At 35.2% G+C, this 19,771-nt stretch overlaps 1 protein-coding gene across 4 annotated transcripts; it reads right to left on the bottom strand.

Moving 5' to 3' along the window:
- Positions 1 to 916: 916 nt before the first annotated feature.
- On the bottom strand, positions 917 to 19,235 carry LOC150103492 (mpv17-like protein 2). Of its 4 annotated transcripts, none has more exons than XM_090397517.1 (3): positions 17,430 to 17,500; positions 5,318 to 5,569; positions 917 to 1,776 (listed from the first exon to the last, which is right to left on the bottom strand). In XM_090397517.1, exons 2-3 carry the CDS (start codon positions 5,541 to 5,543, stop codon positions 1,682 to 1,684), a joined length of 321 nt encoding a protein of 106 aa, XP_090253643.1. In that variant the 5' UTR covers positions 5,544 to 5,569; positions 17,430 to 17,500; the 3' UTR covers positions 917 to 1,681. The 4 variants fall into 4 exon arrangements, with proteins under 4 accessions (XP_090253643.1, XP_090253641.1, XP_090253642.1 ...); XM_090397515.1 differs by lacking the exon at positions 917 to 1,776 and adding an exon at positions 10,177 to 10,409 and having other exon boundaries at positions 4,476 to 5,569; positions 17,430 to 17,461; XM_090397516.1 differs by lacking the exons at positions 917 to 1,776; positions 17,430 to 17,500 and adding an exon at positions 19,166 to 19,235 and having other exon boundaries at positions 4,476 to 5,569.
- Positions 19,236 to 19,771: the final 536 nt, after the last annotated feature.

The following is a 19,771-nucleotide window of genomic DNA, read 5'->3' as shown; positions in this document are numbered from 1 at the left end:
AGGCCACGATAAGAGTTCCAAGAAAATTAGGACAGAGGACAAATTACATCAATAGTATCACTGTACTAAAATTGGAAATATTCAAGAGGGACTTGACATGAGCACACAAGAATATATATAAGCACAGCCTAAGTAGCTTAGTCAGTTTTGACGATGTCCTTTGGTTGGAAAGATCTAGGTTTAAATCCTGTTCAACACAAAGAACTTTTATCAGGACATTTCAAATGAAGGCAAGATAGTCTCATACAGAGGTCGCAAGGTTTTTTTCATCCTACAAAACAGGCCAGAAGAACAATGTGCAACTGATAGCCATAATAAGCTATGCAGGGTGATTAAACACCCAATCAGTGCATTAAGTAGGTTTCAAATAAGCCACTGAGCCTAACACAAAAAGGAAAATGGGAATGGAATGGTGGACAGTGCTAATCTAAGATATGGACACAAACAGAATGGGAAATGTTAAATTTTAAAGCAAAGATGGCAGAGAAAATATCCAAAAAAATAAGATAAATCTAAGATGATAATGGACAGATTTAATGTGGAAGAAAATTGCCGATGGGAAGCTAATAATGAAAATTAATTAAATTATATTGGACATTCACAATATCCTTTAACCTCTCTACCAGCCATGGTGGATGAAATAGTGAAACCAAACTGCACTTCTTATCCATGTTAATCAATAGGTGTTACAGAATCGTATCCAGATTTTTCTGGACGTCTATAGACATCATGGCCGGTTGGGGTGTTAAATGACTTGAGGGTATACAGTAGGAAATGATCATATTAATAAAAATATAAATTTGATGAAAGAATTAAATTACAAAAAGAAGACATATCCAATTACAATATTAATGACTTTGTGCATAAATTTATTTTGAGGGAAATTTTTGTTTTTCATTTCCCAAGAATAAAATTAACTTTCCAACAATATACTATTATATATATATATATATATATAAAAGCACCTCCAAACAATCAGGTACTCATTGAGAGAGGACCCTGAAAATATATATAAAGCAAAATTACCATTCAAAACTCATGACATACAGAATTCCCACTGTCATCGCTCACAACCACAAAGCCTCAATATGTTCATATGTACAAACTGCAACATATTTACAGATATCTCATTTAGATAGATACAGAGTGAGATATAAATTTAATAAAAAAATAAATTTTCCCATTTCTGTACAACTTTACATTCATTTAAAATGGTAATTATATTTTCAGTAATAAAATATGCTAATCAAAGGTCATATCTAATCACAAATTTTAAATATATTATACAGACAGACATATTTAACTGAGTTCTTATTTCATATGAATTTTAATTTGTTAAAGATATGTGCACATTTTCCCAACCCTACCAGTATCTTTCCAAGAACATATGACATATTTATACTTGTTTTCTAAAAATGTTTGATGAAGTATTCTTACATTTACAATAAACTTTTTCGTATGAATTTCAGAATTTTTTTTTTTTTTTGTTAAATAACTTTATTATCCATTTAGTTACAAATTCTATTAATCAGATCTTTTTATTTGTTGTAAAAAATGTAATTATTATTATTGCATGACACCTCCAGGGAGTCCAAGGACTCATCATGGGAGGACACACTACTCTACTTCGCTAAATACATCTCATCCTCTCCACTACTATTTAATTCTCCAACTATGACGTTCATATCATCATCGCCATCAACATCTTTGTCTGTAAATTGCGTATTCTAAAGGCCAGTTTCTCTGTACTAATCATCTGTTCTAAACTGAAGAGTTCTACAAATTAAATACATTCATAATCTATTTTCAGTTCATTATATATTTGTTACAATAGAAGCAAACAATCATGATAAGTCACAAATGAGTTTAAATACAAACACCTCAATAAATACAAAGTACTTAAATACAAAATAGATACTTGAGCTATGATAATTAAATTGAGAGAAAATTAGCTAGCTAAGTGGGCTAAAGTAAAGAGGCAAAATTACTATGATAGGATAACTTTAAGCAATGCTGATGTTAGGAAGGTGACAGAGGGAAAAGAAATAGTTGAGTATCTGGCAAAGATGCATCATCCAGGTGGATGATTTTGCAGAGATGCATATTGAAATTGAAGTAGATGAGCAGGATGTGTTCAGCATATTAAAAGATATCAATGTGAATACAGCTGTGGGAATTGATGGCATGTCAGCCCATGCACTATGTGAATGCAAAAGAGAATTGCAATTGCTTCTGATGCAGTTGTTCAATCTAAGCAGCTCTGGCAGGGGAGTGAAAAGAGGGTAAGATGTTTTCATTACATAAAGTTGACTGCAAGACAGAAGCAGAAAACCACAGACCAGTTAACATATCAAGAGTGGTTGTTAAAGTAGTGGAAAAGTTGGTTAAAAGTAAAATCCAAAAGTGGGTAGATAGGGGTGCAATACTCTATAGTGGGCAGCATGGATTTGTAAAGGGTAAGTCCTGTCTTAGTAACTTATTCATTATAATAAAAGTGACAGCACAATTGGATAAAAGAAATGGCTACACCATGATATTATTACAAATGTTGGAGCAAGTGGGAATGGATATGAAGCTAGTAGCACGGATAAGAGGGGATGGCTGACAGACACCAGAAAGCAGTATATGGTAGAATAGAATCTTAGAGAATGAAAATGACTGGTGGACTACTTCAGGGTTCTACTACAGATACTACTCTTTAATTTGTATATTAGCGCTATAGGGAAAGATTTAAGGAGGGGGGGTATTCAGTTGTTTGCTAAAGATGTAAAACGGGAGAGCAATAGTTGATAAAGGTGATGCAGATATATGATTTAAATAAAGTGGCATTGTGGATAAATGATAAAGATTGTCAATTTAATGTTGCAAAATGTAAGGTTATGCATTTCGGGTTGAAAAGGTTACATGTGTGTCATATTCATGGGACTGGATTGCAGCAAATTGGTGAGGTTAAGGACTTGGAGTAATGGTGGATAGAGTTGAAGTTCAACATATTGCAAAAGTTGGTAAAAGCAAAGGATTACTTGGATGTTGAAAAACACCCTAACAAGTAAAGATAGAGAAGTCATTATCCTTCTTTATAAGGCTTATGGTTTGGCTGCATCTTGACTACTATGCACAGATTTGGTCACCTGCATTTCTAGGAAATAGGGAGGTAGCGAAGAGAATTCAGACGAGTGACTATCACGACAGGTCTGTGGAATGCTCCCTATGAGGATAGACTGAAGGTGTGTAGGTTACAAAGTTTGGTTGATAGGCAGAAAAGAGGGGACATAATAGAAACTTATAAGATCATAAAGGGATTTTATAAAGTTGATGCCAAGGAAATTTTTCAATATATGACCAATGGTCAGAGAACTAGGGGTCATGGGGTCAGTAGTGGTGTGCAGACTAGATTTTTTGTGTGGAGAGTGGTGAAGGAGTGGAATGGATTGCCAGAATTAGTTGAGTTCCCTGACAGTGAATAAGTTTAAGGAGAGATATGATAGGTTTTGTGTGTAAAATATTTCATTTGGGTCTTCTCGATGAGCCGCTGGACTCCATGGAGATACTACATAATAATAATAATAATAAAGATTAAACAGGATTTGACTAAAGTAATTACTTTATTTTCAAGTAAATTTTTATGAAGCAATCATAATCATGCACTGGCACTGAAGACAGTCAAGAAATTTGGCTAAAAACTTTGCTTGTTAGTAAATGAATACGCCAAACAGGTTTAATTTTATTATGGAAAAAAGTTTTGAATAAAAGTTTGAAGTTTGAATATTTCAATCTAAATAATTTCATGTTGAAAATTTTTCTACTTGGTTATATCCTTTATCCACATGTAAGCAAACAAAGTTTGTGCATGAAGTAACTTCACAACTGGGCTACTTGTATATAGAGACTAATGATTTCACACCAATTGCCTTAGTATCCCATAATGCAACACACATATCCTTATAGACATTTATAATGCTATGCATTATGGGAAGGGCCACCTACTCAGACTGTTTTTGACCTTTATTTTGAGGGCTCATCAGTGGGAGCCAGACCAAAAGGTAACTCCAAGGTTGAAGTAATGCAACCTAGTATGCATTAAGGGTAGTGGCCCTTCCCATAATGCACAGCATTATACAAGTCTAAGGATGTGCATTGCATTATGGAATACTAAGGAAACTGATGTGAAGTCATTAGCCTCCATGTACAAGTAGCCAGTTGTGAAGTTACTTCACGTGCAAACTTTGTTTATAAGAATATAATTTCTTGGCATCTTTAATTTATAATTTCATCATGGTAGATATTGTAATGTTGCTGTATATGCAAAATTTAAGATTTTATTAATATGGAAATGTTAATATGAATCACATACAGTTATGCCTATTTATAACCTATTAGTCAGTTGCAAAATAGAATTGAACCTATATTATAAACATATCATTTTATTTTTATAAAGAAATATCAGTGGAATTTCCACTGATATTTCTTTATAAAAATATCCAGCTTAAAAAAACTCCAGCTGTCAGCTTCTATTACATTAGTACCATGAATGGACAATTCGGAAACCTTTGGTCTGAGATCAAACATAGTAAATTTGTCAAGCTACTTCAATCCTACAATAAACATGGTGATAGTTGCATGGAGAGTGATATAATTCTGCACTGCATTCCACTATAAGCAGTGCAGGATCATATCACTTAAAGACATATATTGATATCACAGTGAGATTCGAAACCAGAGCCTATAGAATTTAATTTATTGTAGTTAAGTTTGGAATGCTTGAAAATTATACATTGTGAAACAAATATGATAATATCTACATACACATCATGAAATCTATTCAAATTTTAATTCTAATTATATTATACAAACCTGGGGCTCTTTGAATAGACTTTCTATAAATATTAAATCTACACCAGCATTAAAATGTACATTAATTTTTAAACACTAAAATGATACTTTTGTCAATCTTCTGTATCATTTTTTTTTGCTTGATATTTATATTTAATGTATGGAGAATATATATCAAAACCAAGTGATATGATGTTGTCAAAAAATACTCTAAATCTCAAAGGAAGAACATAAAAGTTTAACAGCTGTGCAGGTGGCCATATCATCCACTCTGCTAAATATATCTTGGCTCCCTTCTCAAGAACTTCTTCTTTAACTACAGCTACAGTGGAGCCTTCTAATATGCCAACAGTACCAAAGTAGACAGTGATGTTTACTGGTGAAAACAAAACTTGATCATAAACAACTTTCTTAATAACAGTCCTAAAGCATCTACCAGGTAACCAGCGGTCTAATAAAACATACCAATAATGGGATAACACACCGGTGGTTAACCCAGCAGCAGACATGTGAAGAGTGCGAACTGGTTGCCATCCTTCTTTATCACCCATTAAGATATCATAATGTTGTTGAATGACATCTCCTGTTGCTCCCATGGCTGTGGAAAAGACAGCATTAGTCACCAGTAGATATTCATTAAACAGCTGATGACCTACACGAATTACCTTCCTACAAACCGCTTTAATACCATGAGCTGCTGCAGTGGCCATTCAAACCGCAAGATACATGAGGAAATCTAAAACAAATTATAAATTAATCATTATTTTAAATGATTAAAAATGGACATGCAATAAAAAGTTTGGGACATTACATTATGAATTTGTAATATAACTGATAGTAATAGAAATGTAACTTAAACACAAATCCAAAACTTAGGATATTAAGTCATACCATGTGCAGGAATGGTATGACTGCACATGGTATGACAAAGTCAATAACACCCAGAATGGGATTTACATAGGCTATATACAAGTGAATGGGATAAAATGGAGGCGGGGGAGGAATAACTCTCTGTATTGAATTCAACTAAGCATAAATTATACTAGACTAAATAGTTTTTAATCCTTTACCCAAGTGTAAGCAAAAGTTTGCACATTAAGTATCATTAAAATTAGATTACTAGTGCATGTATACAGAGGCTATTGACTTAACCACAGTTGCCTCAGCATTGCATAATACACAGCATCCCACATTTCCTTTTAGATGGGTATATACACACTGCTTGGAAAGAAGTCAATGGACACCCCATGGGCAAGATGTATCGTCCCATGTAACGAGTCGTGTTTGTAGCCAGTATAAATTGGGAGGAATATGATGCTCCCAAGTCAGTGCAAATGTGTCCAGGTGAAATGGCTGCGAGAAGAGAACTGATGGAGTTTGAAAGAAGCACTGTGATAGGCCTGTCATGCTACAGGCCTATCAGCAAATTTTTGACAAACTGGTCCATCCTAGGTCAATGATCAGTAATACCATACTGAGATAGTAGCTCAGTGAGTCAAATGTAAGTGCTACTTGCAGTGAACAAACCACGACACTCACCGAACATGACAGTAGGGCGCTACAAAGAAAATATGTAAACCGCCATTCATCAGCCAACACATTGAATGCAATGTTCCAGGCATTAAATGTAACATGAATCTGCACAAAAACATTCAGAACTGAGGCTCATAAACATGGGTTTCCATGGTGGGAAAATAATATGTAAGCCCCACATTGCTGAACCAACATGCAGCATCATCTTCAGTGGTACAAAGAGCATATATAGTGGGACATGGAAGCTTGGAAAGGCTGTGTTATGGAGCAACAAATCACTCACCCTCTACTGAGCAGATGGAAGGGTGTGGCAGATACTTAGTAAACATCTCTTACCAGAGTGCATAACTACTACGAAATTTGGTTTGGCCTCAGAAATCTGTTTGCGGTGGCATGAACATTGCACTTCGAGAGATATCTGAACATTCTGGACAATGCAATGCTTCCTATTTTGTGGCATTTCTGTGGAACTGAAAACTGTTTCTTTCAGCAAGGCAATGCACCATGTCACAAGGCTGCTGCTGTAACTGCATGGTTTGTGGACATGAAACTCACCACATTTTCATCTTTCCCTTATACTCTGACTAGCCTCCACAGAACCCTGATCTCAACCCTACTGAACATCTGTGGGATGACCTGAAGAGTTGGGTGAGATCAAGGGACGTCTGCCCCACAATAGTCCAGGATCTCATTACATGCCCAAGAATGGTCCAAAATTTCCATTGACAGCTATTCTACACTTGTGGAAAGTATGTCCCACAGGACTGCTGCAGTTATTGCAGCAAAAGGTGGTCCTGCAGCTTAAGATGAGTGCCATGGCTGTTTGTTTCTCACACTACAGTGTGTATTGTGCTTGGGTAAAAGATTAAAATACAAATATAATTTGTCTAATATAATTAACTCTCTAAGTGGGAGTGAAAAAAAATCTCTATTGAGTATGTGCAAAATCCATACTTCAATATAATAAATTTAGTTTAATCCTTTATCCAAATGTGAGCAAACAAAGTTTGCGCCTGAAAATATCTTCAGGACTGAGGTAAGGTAGTACAACACCGGGAAACTCGTAGCAGAGGTGGACCAAGCTAACATCACTCCTATCTCAATATCTCCCATAATGCAAAACACATCTTGCGGATATGTATAATGTTATGCATTAAGGGAAGGTCACTACCCAGACCAGTTTCGACCTTTATTGAGGTCTTGTCAGTGGGAGCCAGGCCAAGAAGTGGAGATACCAAGGCAGAAGCAATGAAGAGGTCATCTTTACCTATAGGAGTTATCAAAAGGTATGCCACCTTATTATTAAATTACTCTGGATTTAGAGAAATATACTACCTTACCTCAGTCCTGAAGATATTTTAAGGTGAAAACTTTGTTTACTCACACTTGGATAAAGGATTAAACTGAATTTATTACAATAAAATTAGTTTAATCCTTTATCCAAGTGTGAGCAAACAAAGTTTGTGCCTGAAAGTATCTTCAGGACTGGGGTAAGGTGGTACAACACCAGGGCAACTCGTTGCAAAGGTGGAGCAAGCTACCAACACTCCTATTTCAGTATCTCCTATAATGCAAAACACATCTCCTTGCGGATATGTCTAATGTTATGCATTAAGGGAAGGGCCACTACCCAGACTAGTTTCGACCATTATTGAGGTCGAATGGGAGTTCATGCCTTTCATCACTGGCCTCTTTAGATTTAAAAAAGTTGTGCTGAGAGTCAGCTTGATAGTGAGAGAGGAGGAGAAAGATAGAGTGGATAGCAGTAGATAGTTAAAAGAGGCCTCAGTCGATCTACTTGGCCTGACTTAAATGTCAGCACCAAGCAGATCTCCGACATTATCTCCCTCCATCCGTTCTTTTCAGCTTTCCCCGGTCAGTCACCTCTTCAGGTGTCTGCCCGAGGAAAGTGGGGAAAAACAAATGAAAGAAGCACCACATGAAAAAGAGGAACTAGTAAATAACCTTTAAAATTACATATAACTTTTTGTAAGAAACTAGGAAAATTCTGAAATTTCAACTGGAATGACCAGTTTAATACTGAGAAGAGCGGGGACAGAGCCTGGCCTGGGTGATGCAGCCCACAAGGAGCTGCACCGCCTCGGTGTAAGCCTTCGCAGCCCAGGTTCTCAGGATACCCCCTCCTGTGTGGAATAGACATAGACCTTTTTTACAACAAAAATTCTAATCTGAAAGAGGACAAAAAGAAGAAAAAACAAACCAGATTTTTTTTTTTTTTTTTTTCCCCTCTGGCAGATCGATACTAGGAGTCGACTGACTTGTTATCCGAGGTTTAAATCCTCCTGCTGTCTATTGTTGTGGGTTTTAATGATGAGATCTGCTAATTTGTCTCCACTGACGTGGTTTAGCACGTAGAGGCCTCTGTGCAGTGCTAGTCCCACGTCGTCCTCTGCATCGATAAGACCAATGATCTTTTCAGGAGTGATTTCATCTATATTATCGACAAACACGTCGTTCCATTCTGCACTGACGACTCTTGGCCTGTTTTGTCCTGTGAGTATCAGTTGAATGTCTCCGAATGTTTCTATTGCTTTTCGTAGTCTCGCCTCCTCCTCGGGGAAATCTTTTAAGAGATGCAATATAGGTGCATTGGCCTTTGCGTGAGGGAACTTTGTGGGTTCTGAAGTTGACTTTATTTTTCCAACTTCAGCTGGTTTTGGTTTTTTTATATTTACTTCTTCAGGGCTGGCTGGCCTCTTTTGTGTGCTTTCTGCATTGTTGATTTCCATATCTACTGCCTCCGTGTCTTCGTCTATTGTGACTGCAGTGATAGTTCCTTTTTGTTGGTGCTGCTAGTTATTTTCGGTCGCTACATTTGTAGTGGCAGTTTGCTCAGTGGCTGGTTCTTTCTGCCTTTTGTCTTTCCTGCTTGTAGGTTTCTCTATTGGTGTATTCGGCAGTGTTTCAGACGTGGCAGCATGATTCTTTCTTGTTGTTCCCTCATGCGCGGCCTTCAGGGTAGGGAACTCATTCTGTTCTGTGCCAATGACATTTTTGGCTGTTGCTTCCGTGTTGGGCATAATACTGCCTCCCAATTTTTCGGCCAGGTTTGTCCGGACAGGTGTCCACCTTATGGCCGTTAGTGCCGCATTTTAGGCATGCTGACTGGCACTGTGCTACTGTATGGCCCGCTGTTAGGCAGTTCTTGCATATTAACTTCGGGCACTGGGCCCCTAGATGAGTGAGGGCGCCGCATCTAAAGCATTGCCTCTTTACTCCCGGGTAACTCACCATTACCCTGGCCGATCCTATCCTGACGAAATTTCTGCCTTCATCATGACGGAAAAGGTGACTTCACCAGATTTCCATTGTGGGATCTCATCGTCCGTGCCAACTTTGATATCCCGAACAGCTCCCCATTTCGAGAAGACTTTAGTTATGATGTCATTGTCTTCTTCTAAGTATTCAAGCGGAAAACGATCTATTCTTACTCTTTTGACAAAGCTTCCTACCACAAAAGGTTGAAAAATTTTTGCCTCGCACTCGACTCCTTTCAGAAGTTTTTCTCTAGTAGCAGCGTCTTTGCATACAACTTGAAACCCCCCCCCATAAGGGGTGAAACCGGAAATATTGTCTGCCCCGACGCAGTCAATAATATAGCCCTCGCAAACGTCCTCTGGTGAATACCAGTATCTATTTCGAACCCGAGGGTTCTTACCCTCGGTAAAACCGAAGACATTATTTAACGAAAGAAAGGAAGAAGACTTTCCAAGGATAGTCTATTCCTATAAAATAGCGGAATGCCGTGTATAGGCCTAAAAAAAAAAAAAAACCACAAAGGAATCTTACCAAGGCAGGACTTCAATCGGAGCTCTCTTTTCGGTTCTCCTAAACTGTTGCTGGAATCCGCTGGAACAGGTTTGAAGAAGGACTGGAACATGGAGCTTTCTCTCAGGGCCACTGAAAAAGGTCTCTTCAGTGGGAGCCAGGCCCAAGTGGAGATACCAGGCAGAAGCATTAGCAGGTCATCTCTACCTATAGGAGTTGCCAAATGGTGTGCCACTCTTTTTTAATAAATTACTCTGGATTTAGAGAAAGATGTTGAAAGTTTATTTTTCACTTGGTTAGAGTATAATAAAATTAGTTTAATACTTTATCCAAGTGTGAGCAAACAAAGTTTGTGCCTGAAAGTATCTTCAGGACTGGGGTAAGGTGGTACAACACCAGGGCAACTCGTTGCAAAGGTGGAGCAAGCTACTTTCAGTTGCAAACTTTGTTTGCTCACACTTGGATAAAGGATTAAACTAATTTTATTATACTCTAACCAAGCGAAAAATAAACTTTCAACATCTTTCTCTAAATCCAGAGTAATTTATTAAAAAAGGGTGGCACACCATTTGGCAACTCCTATAGGTAGAGATGACCTGCTAATGCTTCTGCCTGGTATCTCCACTTGGGCCTGGCTCCCACTGAAGAGACCTCAATAAAGGTCGAAACTAGTCTGGGTAGTGGCCCTTCCCTTAATGCATAACATTAGACATATCCGGAAGGAGATGTGTTTTGCATTATAGGAGATACTGAGATAGGAGTGTTGGTAGCTTGCTCCACCTTTGCAACAAATTGCCCTGGTGTTGTACCACCTTACCCCAGTCCTGAAGATACTTTCAAGCGCAAACTTTGTTTGCTCACACTTGGATAAAGGATTAAACTAATTTTATTATACTCTAACCAAGTGAAAAATGAATTTATTATAGTCTAACCAAGTGCAAAATAAACTTCCATACTTCAACATGAGTCCTATAAAAAGGATCTTTTTATCTAGTGAACCATGAGCCAGGCTCATAACTAGTTTTTCCTATCTGATGACAAATCCACCAAAATGGCCAACATGCTGTCATTTATATTGCTGGCTATTAACAGGTTCACACCAGACTGTGTTTGCTTGTCATGCATCCAGCAGGAGCTCCAACATGTTTCACATGCCAATTTGAAAGATTTTTTTTTTTTTTGTTAGAATGTGTGTGTGTAAAACTAATATTTGCTACACCTTTAGAAATCTGCAAATATAAACAATTATAGAATGTCTCTTAATTATCAGTGAGATAAATTCTATACTCATTTGTATTTTTAAAGCAAAAAGTCTTTCCCTTCTAACATAATTTCGGTTTCTCTAGAAAACGTGTAATGATTTGTCATGTGCCCAACAGATGACAAACTGAAAGTATGAGATGACTTGTCACTTCCCATCCCCCATGAGCACAACTTTTGTCTGGAGTGAATGTATTAACTGTGTTTACTCAGGTTTATTTTTAACTAACTTTTTTCTTAATTCACATTATTTGAATTCATTGCCATCTTAATTTTGTTTTATGGTTTTATTTCATTATTTAAATTAAGCCTACTGGCTCTTTATTTTAAATAAAGGTTTTATTTCAATTTATATATCTTTGCTCATGTATCTAGTTATCAGCTTCCACATTGTTTTCTAATCTCACATTATTTTTCAGCTCAATTTTAAATTCCGCACTAAGTATGGGATCACATGCTGTGTACTATATTCATGGAACTGAACTGCAAGAAGTTGAAAGGTGCAAGAGACTTGGGGGGGGGGGGGGGTATGAACAGAGAACTGAAGTTTAGAAGACATATTACAAAGGTGGCCAAAACAAAACATGAAATTAGTTGTTGAAGAACACACTGACAAGCAGGAATAGTGAAGTTATTGTTCCACTTTATAAGGCATTAATAAAGCCACATCTGGATTATTGTGCACAGATCTATCTGGTCACCTGGATTCCTTGGTGATGAAGTGGTGGAGAGGATCCAGAGGTGAGTAACAAAGATTATTGCAGGTCTGTGGAATGCTTCTTATGATGATAGACTGAAAGTCTGTTGGCTCCAAAAACTAGCTGATAGATGTAAGAGAGGAGATATGATAGAAGCATATAAGTTATTAAAGAGGCTTAATAGAATTGATACTGATAACTTTTTTCTGTACATTGCAGGAAGGGAGAAAATCAGGGGTCATCCCTGGAAAGTGTGTAAGAGTGCAGTTAAAAACAATGTTAGGACTACATTTTTTGTTTGGAGAGTGGGTAATGTATGGAATGCATTGCCATAGGTGGTTGTGAGTGCTTCACCTGGGTAATACATAAGGAATCAAGAAAAAGAATTTTGGCATTTGAAAGAACTTGTTACATGAAAATTCTAAGAATAGGATGGGTACAGAAAATCAGAAATGAAGTGCTCTATTGGAAGATACAACCAAAGGAGAATCTAATGCAGAAGATTATACAATGGAAACTGCAATTATTTGGCCACATCTGCAGAATGAGTGAGGACCAGAAGTTAAAGACATTCATGTTTGGTATCATGGATGATGTAAACAGTAGAGATAGACCACATACAGAGAATGGATAGATGACATAAAGGAATAGTGTGGAATGGGTTTACAGAAACTACGACACTATGCACTGGACAAAAAAAAAAGGTGGAAGAAGATAGTGAAGGAGGCATCGGACACCAATGGGCAATGAGCCAGCCCATGGTTCGTGATGATGATGATGAAATTAAGACAAATGTCAAATGCACAAAACGAAAAATGAAAGGTTAGAAATTTGGAAAGTTTTCTAAACTTTAATTTTTTTTTTTTTTTTTTTTTTTTACTACTTGGATAATGGGAAACCTATGATTTCTGCATTAATTCTACCTTAGTATCTTCCTGGGTCTGGCTCCCACTGATGAGACTACAATAAAGATTAAAAGTGGTCCAGGTGGTGACACTCTCTCTCTTAATGCTTAGCATTATGCATGTCTGAAAGGAAGTGTGCTTTGCATAAAGGAATACTAAGGCAATTGATGTGAAGTTTTCAGCCTCTACATACAAGTAGCTTAGTCATGAAAATACTTCATGTGCAAACTTTGTTTGCTTACACTTGGATAAAGGATTAAAGATGAATAATAATTTCTGAGAAGTATAAAATAAAACAGACATATAAACTGATGCTCATGGGAGAGAGCACATTTTATGAAAACATGTATTTATACAAACTTGTTTATGAATTCTTCATTGCATATTTAATAAAAATATATTCAAGTGACTGAAGTCATTGATATCAATAACAATTCTTGCAATGCTCCCACCATCATCTATATTTATCAATTTCTCCAAAACAATGCTTTCAAATATAGCCAAGATGTGATGTTATTCAATTTTGTCCATGTTGATTCTGATGGCAAGTGAATAAACTAATGAACATAACCTAGGATAAAATATTCATATATTCATAGAATTTCATCATAATTCAGTTATTTGGTCAAGTGGAGGCGGGAAGTAATGTAAAAAAATAAATAAATAAAATAAAATAATAAAGGGGGAAGGTAGTATTCCTGCAGGATATGTTGTTCTACATTAATTAAAAAAAAAAAAAAAAAAAAAAAAATACTGCATCTCTTTACCTATCATGAATAAAAGAACAAATGTCTAAGATTTTTTTGCAAATTCAGATCATAGATTTCACAAAATTTCGTAAGTATTAGCAAAAATTTTTGTTCGTACGGTAACTTATAATAAATCATTCCTTCTTGAATAGTTCCTTTTTACCCTCAAATAATATTCTCCACGTACTACTTAACAGAAACACATTGATATGCTAACATGTAAAACTTTATTAACTATACTTTAAGGGGTATTCTTTTTGACTAATAGGGTTTCAATGCAAAATAAGTATTAACCATTCTGCTAGAACTGAGTCATCTGCCCAAAGTAATGAAATGCATCAAATTTTTTACCAGAACAATGATACTGTTTTGAAAAAACTTAAACAGCCAACTAAATAAGAATTCTCTTTGTATAACTATTAATGAATGCTACTGGGAACTTTGCATTTTAGTGACTCAAAAAAGACTATGCAGATTTAAAAACTAGTAAATAGGTTTCTGAAGGTCAGAGAAATGAGGTCACCTTAATCATTAACTACATCCAATTCCCAGACAGCAAAAAAAAAACCTTCATATCCAGACATGGTATAGGTAAAGCTATAATATCTAGGTACATGAACTGGAAAGAAATGGGAAAAATAGTGGACCCAAATTCCATGGATATATATATATATTAATTAAAAAAAAAAAAACTTAGAAATATTTTCCCATTATCAATTAAGAAGTGTCTATTTTCACTATATTCAAAATATTCTCATATAAATTTGTAAAAGCCTAAAGTATTATATGATGCATGAAAGTGTCTCAGATAATACAAGCCTTTACAGAAAGAGAATAACAATACCTTGCAGCTGCCTGACAAATTATGAAAGAAATGTAATATTTTTTAGCATGCTTTAATGAAATTAAAAAAAATACACTTTTTAATTTTTACGTTTGCAAAAATGTAGGCGTTTATTTAATTTCTCAGAAGACTTGAAAATCACTTTTCTCTATATGTAAAATTGTGTGATACATTGTTCTAGAAACTTGAGAAGTAATTGCAATGCAGTTTAAGATAGGATTCAGTTAAGTTCATAAAAATTACACTTCATTGGCTAATGACTTTTATACATGTACTACATTCAGTGCTAACTTGTACTACTTCTAATGAAATATTCTTCTGTAAAATTTGCTTCTTTTCAATTTAAGTATACTAGGTATTCTAGCCCCAGATAAGAATTTTGAATTTGAATTTTAGTACTGTAATCTTAATTATCCAGATATAGGGGAAAATTAATGTGGTTAATTAACTGTGCAGTTCCAAAATGCTATTCCAGGTGTCAGATGACATAGTAACCAATAAACTGAAGTGCATTATTCAAGGGTCAGGTAGATGACGTATCACTGTATTTCATTTATATTTATTTTTAATGTGTTACCTCCATAACACATTAAATGGCATGTGTCTCAGCTGGAAAGATCTATTTGTATCCTGTCTAGGATGAAAAGAACATTTGACTCCAACCAGCTAAGTCAACTTCAGTTTCATACAGAGGTGGCAAAGTTTTTTTCCAGGAAACTTGCATTTTTTTCCTGCTAAACAGATGAACCAACTAGAGAACACATACAGTTGAAAGAGATAGCAAATTATGAATATAGGATAAATTGCCTGTCAAGTAAAGTTAGGTTAAGGCCAAGTTATGCAGCTCTAACATAGCATTGAGCCTACTAATTTTTCTCCTGGAAACTAGTTTTTTTGCATCCCACATACAAGCAAATTGGCCATGCAGTGTGCAAGGTGGTGGATAGCATGTACACATAGGATTAAGTGGCATTAAACAGTGGATTTTGCCTTCCCACAATGAGTCCTTGGAGGTGTCATGTAACAACAAGTAAACAGATTATTATAAATTTTACCCTTGATGTTTTTTTCAGTTCACAGCAAAAAATATGAATACAGAAATATGAAGTAAAACATTTCCTTGTGGTATGGTTTAGTTATTTTATTCATAACAAAAACGAACTACCAAGTGGTTAGCATATTGGCTCTCCAGCCAAAAGGCTGCAGGTTCGAATCCCACCATGGGTATGGATGTTTATGATTGTCTGTGAAAATAGTAGTGGTGGTGGTAGTGGACAGTAGATGGCATTGATGTAGATGATGTGGATGACGGATGAATGAAGTTGAGTGGTGGAAACAGAGAGTTGTAGAGTAGGTGCTGCCCTCCCTGGAGGTGTCAAATAATAATAATAATAATAATTATTATTATTATTTTTTGTTTATCTCACCTACAAAAGGATGTGAACCAATAGTATATTAGCACTACAGAATCCATCCCTAGAGACCATAAATTAGAAATGCCAAGAAATTATATTCTTGGTTTCATCCTTTATCCAAGGTAACTTCGCGACTGGACTACTGGTATATAGAGGCTAATGACTTTACATCAATTGCCTTACCACAATTATGGGATTATTATTTGATACTAAGGCAACTGGTGTGAAGTCATTAGCCTCTATATACAAGTAGTCCAGTCGTGAAGCTACTTCATATGCAAACTTTATTTGCTTACACTTGGATAAAGGATGAAACCAGAATATATCTTGGCATCTCTAATTTAAAACAATTATATATATATATATAATTAAAACATTATATATATATATATATATATAAAATTAAGCACACCTGTGTATATACAGGGCTCAACCAATTATGTAAAATCCTACTTATCATGGGGAAAACAATGTACTCTAAGAATCCCCCCCCATTTTTTTTAATATATTGATATATAAAAATAATATTGATTTTTTTGAAAATATAAATGTGTTACTCTTTGTTACTAAAGTATTCATATTCTTCTGTGTTTTCTTAAAGTTTAAACAAAGATTAGATTTAGAAAGTTATTGTTTATTAAATAAAACATTGTTTTGTCCAGTCAGCAGCTACTCGCCAAATGACGAAACCTACTCGTCACGAGCGAGTGGTTGATCGTATTTGTTATTCCCAATATATTTTAACACACACGTTGCTTTTTTCGTTATTTACTTAACAATTCTCAATAGCTTCTCATATAATTTTTGATATGGGGAGGGGATGAAGATTCCTCAAATTCCCTGGAACCAACTATAAAATAGTTATGACACATTTTTAAGTATAAACAAAAACTGGCGCCGTCAGAAGGCTAGTAGCCTGTATTAATGAAACAACACATGCTAAACATGCAAGTATTTTTCTTAAATCCTGCTATTTTACTTAAAATTACTTTTCTGCACAAAAAAAAAAATTAAATAAATAAATAAAAATAATAATAGGGAGGGAAGGAGGTTGCTATTCAAAACATCCAAAAGTTGCTACTCATTACATTCATAGTTTACAGTGCAGTTAAGTTCTGCATAATTTTAGATGGAGAATGGGTTACCACGCTGATTACTAATACAGAACTATGCGCTTTTTTCCTGCGACCCATCACACTTACTCCGGGAAACCCTTTCTATGTGGATGCTGAACCAAATTTATCTGAAGTTTCAGCAACATAATGACTACTTATGAGCATCTGACAAAATAAAGTAAGAAACGTTAGTGCATTATGTAATTCGTAATCTACACGAATCCTGATAACATTCATGTTTATTACTCCTACGCCAAACAGAATTTCATTCAAACTCGTACTACTTACACATAAGTTGTAAAACTAAAATACTGCTCCTCAAAGTCCAGAAGTTCCGGTCACTGAAAGGCACGTTTTTCCAATGATTGTAGCGCTATCTGTTGCTAGCTCTTAATCATGCCATTTGTACTGATTTTCCCTTAAACTTTAGAAATCTAATTATGTCGAGGTGTTTACAGAACTAGTTTCTGTAGCTGAATTGTGCAAAAGTAGGGTAAATAACACACAATAAAAAAACGCAAATTTCGTTTTAAAATAAGATAATTGACTCTGTTGAAGGAAATGACCCATATTCAAACAATAATAGCTGCAATTTTATTTACTTTCGCTATAAACGTCATTAGACTCACAGAGTGTGCAATTTAAAGTTCAATTTTTCCTTAGAGTTGCTTCATGTAATTATCTGTGATTGCGCAGCTGATATTTCTCTTTAATGAAGAACAATATCTTTATATAAAGAAAATTTATAATATCTGAAAAATCGTTAGTAGAAATCGCATATTATATTTACTTAAGTTATTTTGGATAGTATGTTTTTTTGTATCTCAATGGTCAACATCGGAATACTAATAAAAAAATATATCAAATCCGCTAACACGGAACATCAGAAGATAAGTTCTGTATACAGAACTCATGTTATCATTTTTGTCTAACACAAAACCGGGGCACTCTTACGAGCTCCTTTCCCCAATATCTTTTCATAATTTGTAATAAAAAATATACACACATTTATACTTGTACGATAACATTTATTTAATAAATCAATAATTCATACAGTGTACAGTATTTAACTTAAATGCGCATTTTAATAAAAATATATAAATTACCATTAATTTCTATAAAAAAGAAAAACAGGTTAAACATATTAAAGTAAACATATGTGTAACAATTAACAGTTCTAGCTATTGTGCATGTCAGGCGGCATGAGCTTCTTTTTCGTCTAGTTATTTCTCTAAGACGTCCACGCATATGTCTTCGTAAACATATGCCTACGAAAGGAGTGTCCTTGGTTCGATTCTCGTTGACGTGAGGAGTTTAAGGATCTTTCTCAGAAATAGCCAAGTTAGCCGGTCTTGGGCGTGGACAGCAAGGTTTTTCTCCCGAGTTTATTTGGGGGTTTTCTTCCCGCAAGCCCCGTAAACACACGGATTACAGTCAGGAATACATCCCAGCTATAGGCCTGATTCGTCAGCTATGTCGGTCCCGAGCCCGGATAAAATTTGGGGAGATTGAGATGGTGCTGTACTTCCCCGTAATAGGGCCTCACAGACGTTATATCATCATCCGCTATAATAATAATAATAATAATAATAATAATAATAATAATTTCTATGATAAAAATATAATAACACAGTGTATTAACTCATCAAAGTTTAAAAACAACTTCCGATGAAGAGAAAAAAAAATTCAGAAAACTGTCAATGTTCGTGTTCAACAAGCACTTATTACTGCGTGTGCGTTGTGTTCATGTGATGACAGGTGTCCCGCAAACGTTTCTGAAAAAAGCGGGACATAGGCCTAAAAACGGGACTGTACGTCCAAATCACTTTACTTTACGTATACTTAACAAGAAATTATATCCCTGTCTTTTTCGCTTAGAGGCTTTGCTTCTAAGCAAAAAACAAAAAAAAAATTGACTTCATTTAATACTCTTTAAATCTATTGGGTAAATTTTTTGGTTAGCAATGAAAGAATTAAGAATTAATAGAAGTTCATTAACTGATTAAGAGTTTTAATTGGCTTACCTGGCTTCAATTGTTTCTCCATTCTTCATTTCTCCACTTTTAGGCTGTCTTATATATATGCACACCTTATTTAAATCATTTTCCAAAAGAAGTACTCTCTCTCAGCATTTTGGAAATAGAATATCTAGTATCCAATTGGAAAACAAATGAAACTTGTTTAATGTTTTAGGGAATAAATATATTTTTCTCATGACTGTTGGTGAGCGAGTGGAATATATTGCGAGAGCGAGAGAGAGTGTGTGTTTAAAGCTACATCGGTGAATTAGTTTAAGGATAGTATAACAGATACTGTGAGTAATAGATTATTAGTGAAAGTAGTTTGCTTTTTAGATTTTAAGTGTATAAAATAAATGAACTGATGTTATGTGTCCACTGGATTTCCCACGATAAGCCATAGATTTCGTGGAGGTGGCAGTGTAATAATAATAATAATAATAATAATAATAATATATAAAAAATAATTTTATTGATTGCTAAAATATTTACATATCTACAATAATCATCTCGAGTAACGTTGTAAAGTGTTATTTTACAAAGTTTAGTTGTTGATTTTTTTAGTTTAGTTTAGTTTTACAATGATTAGTTTTTTATAATGATAATAATAAT

This window comes from Typopeltis vanoorti, chromosome 9 (assembly GCF_054136105.1).
Source record: "Typopeltis vanoorti isolate ZY-2024b chromosome 9, IOZ_Tvanoo_1.0, whole genome shotgun sequence".
NCBI lineage: Eukaryota > Metazoa > Arthropoda > Arachnida > Uropygi > Thelyphonidae > Typopeltis > Typopeltis vanoorti.
Note: the sequence above shows the minus strand (reverse complement) of the source record. Positions and strands in the feature narration are given on the sequence as shown.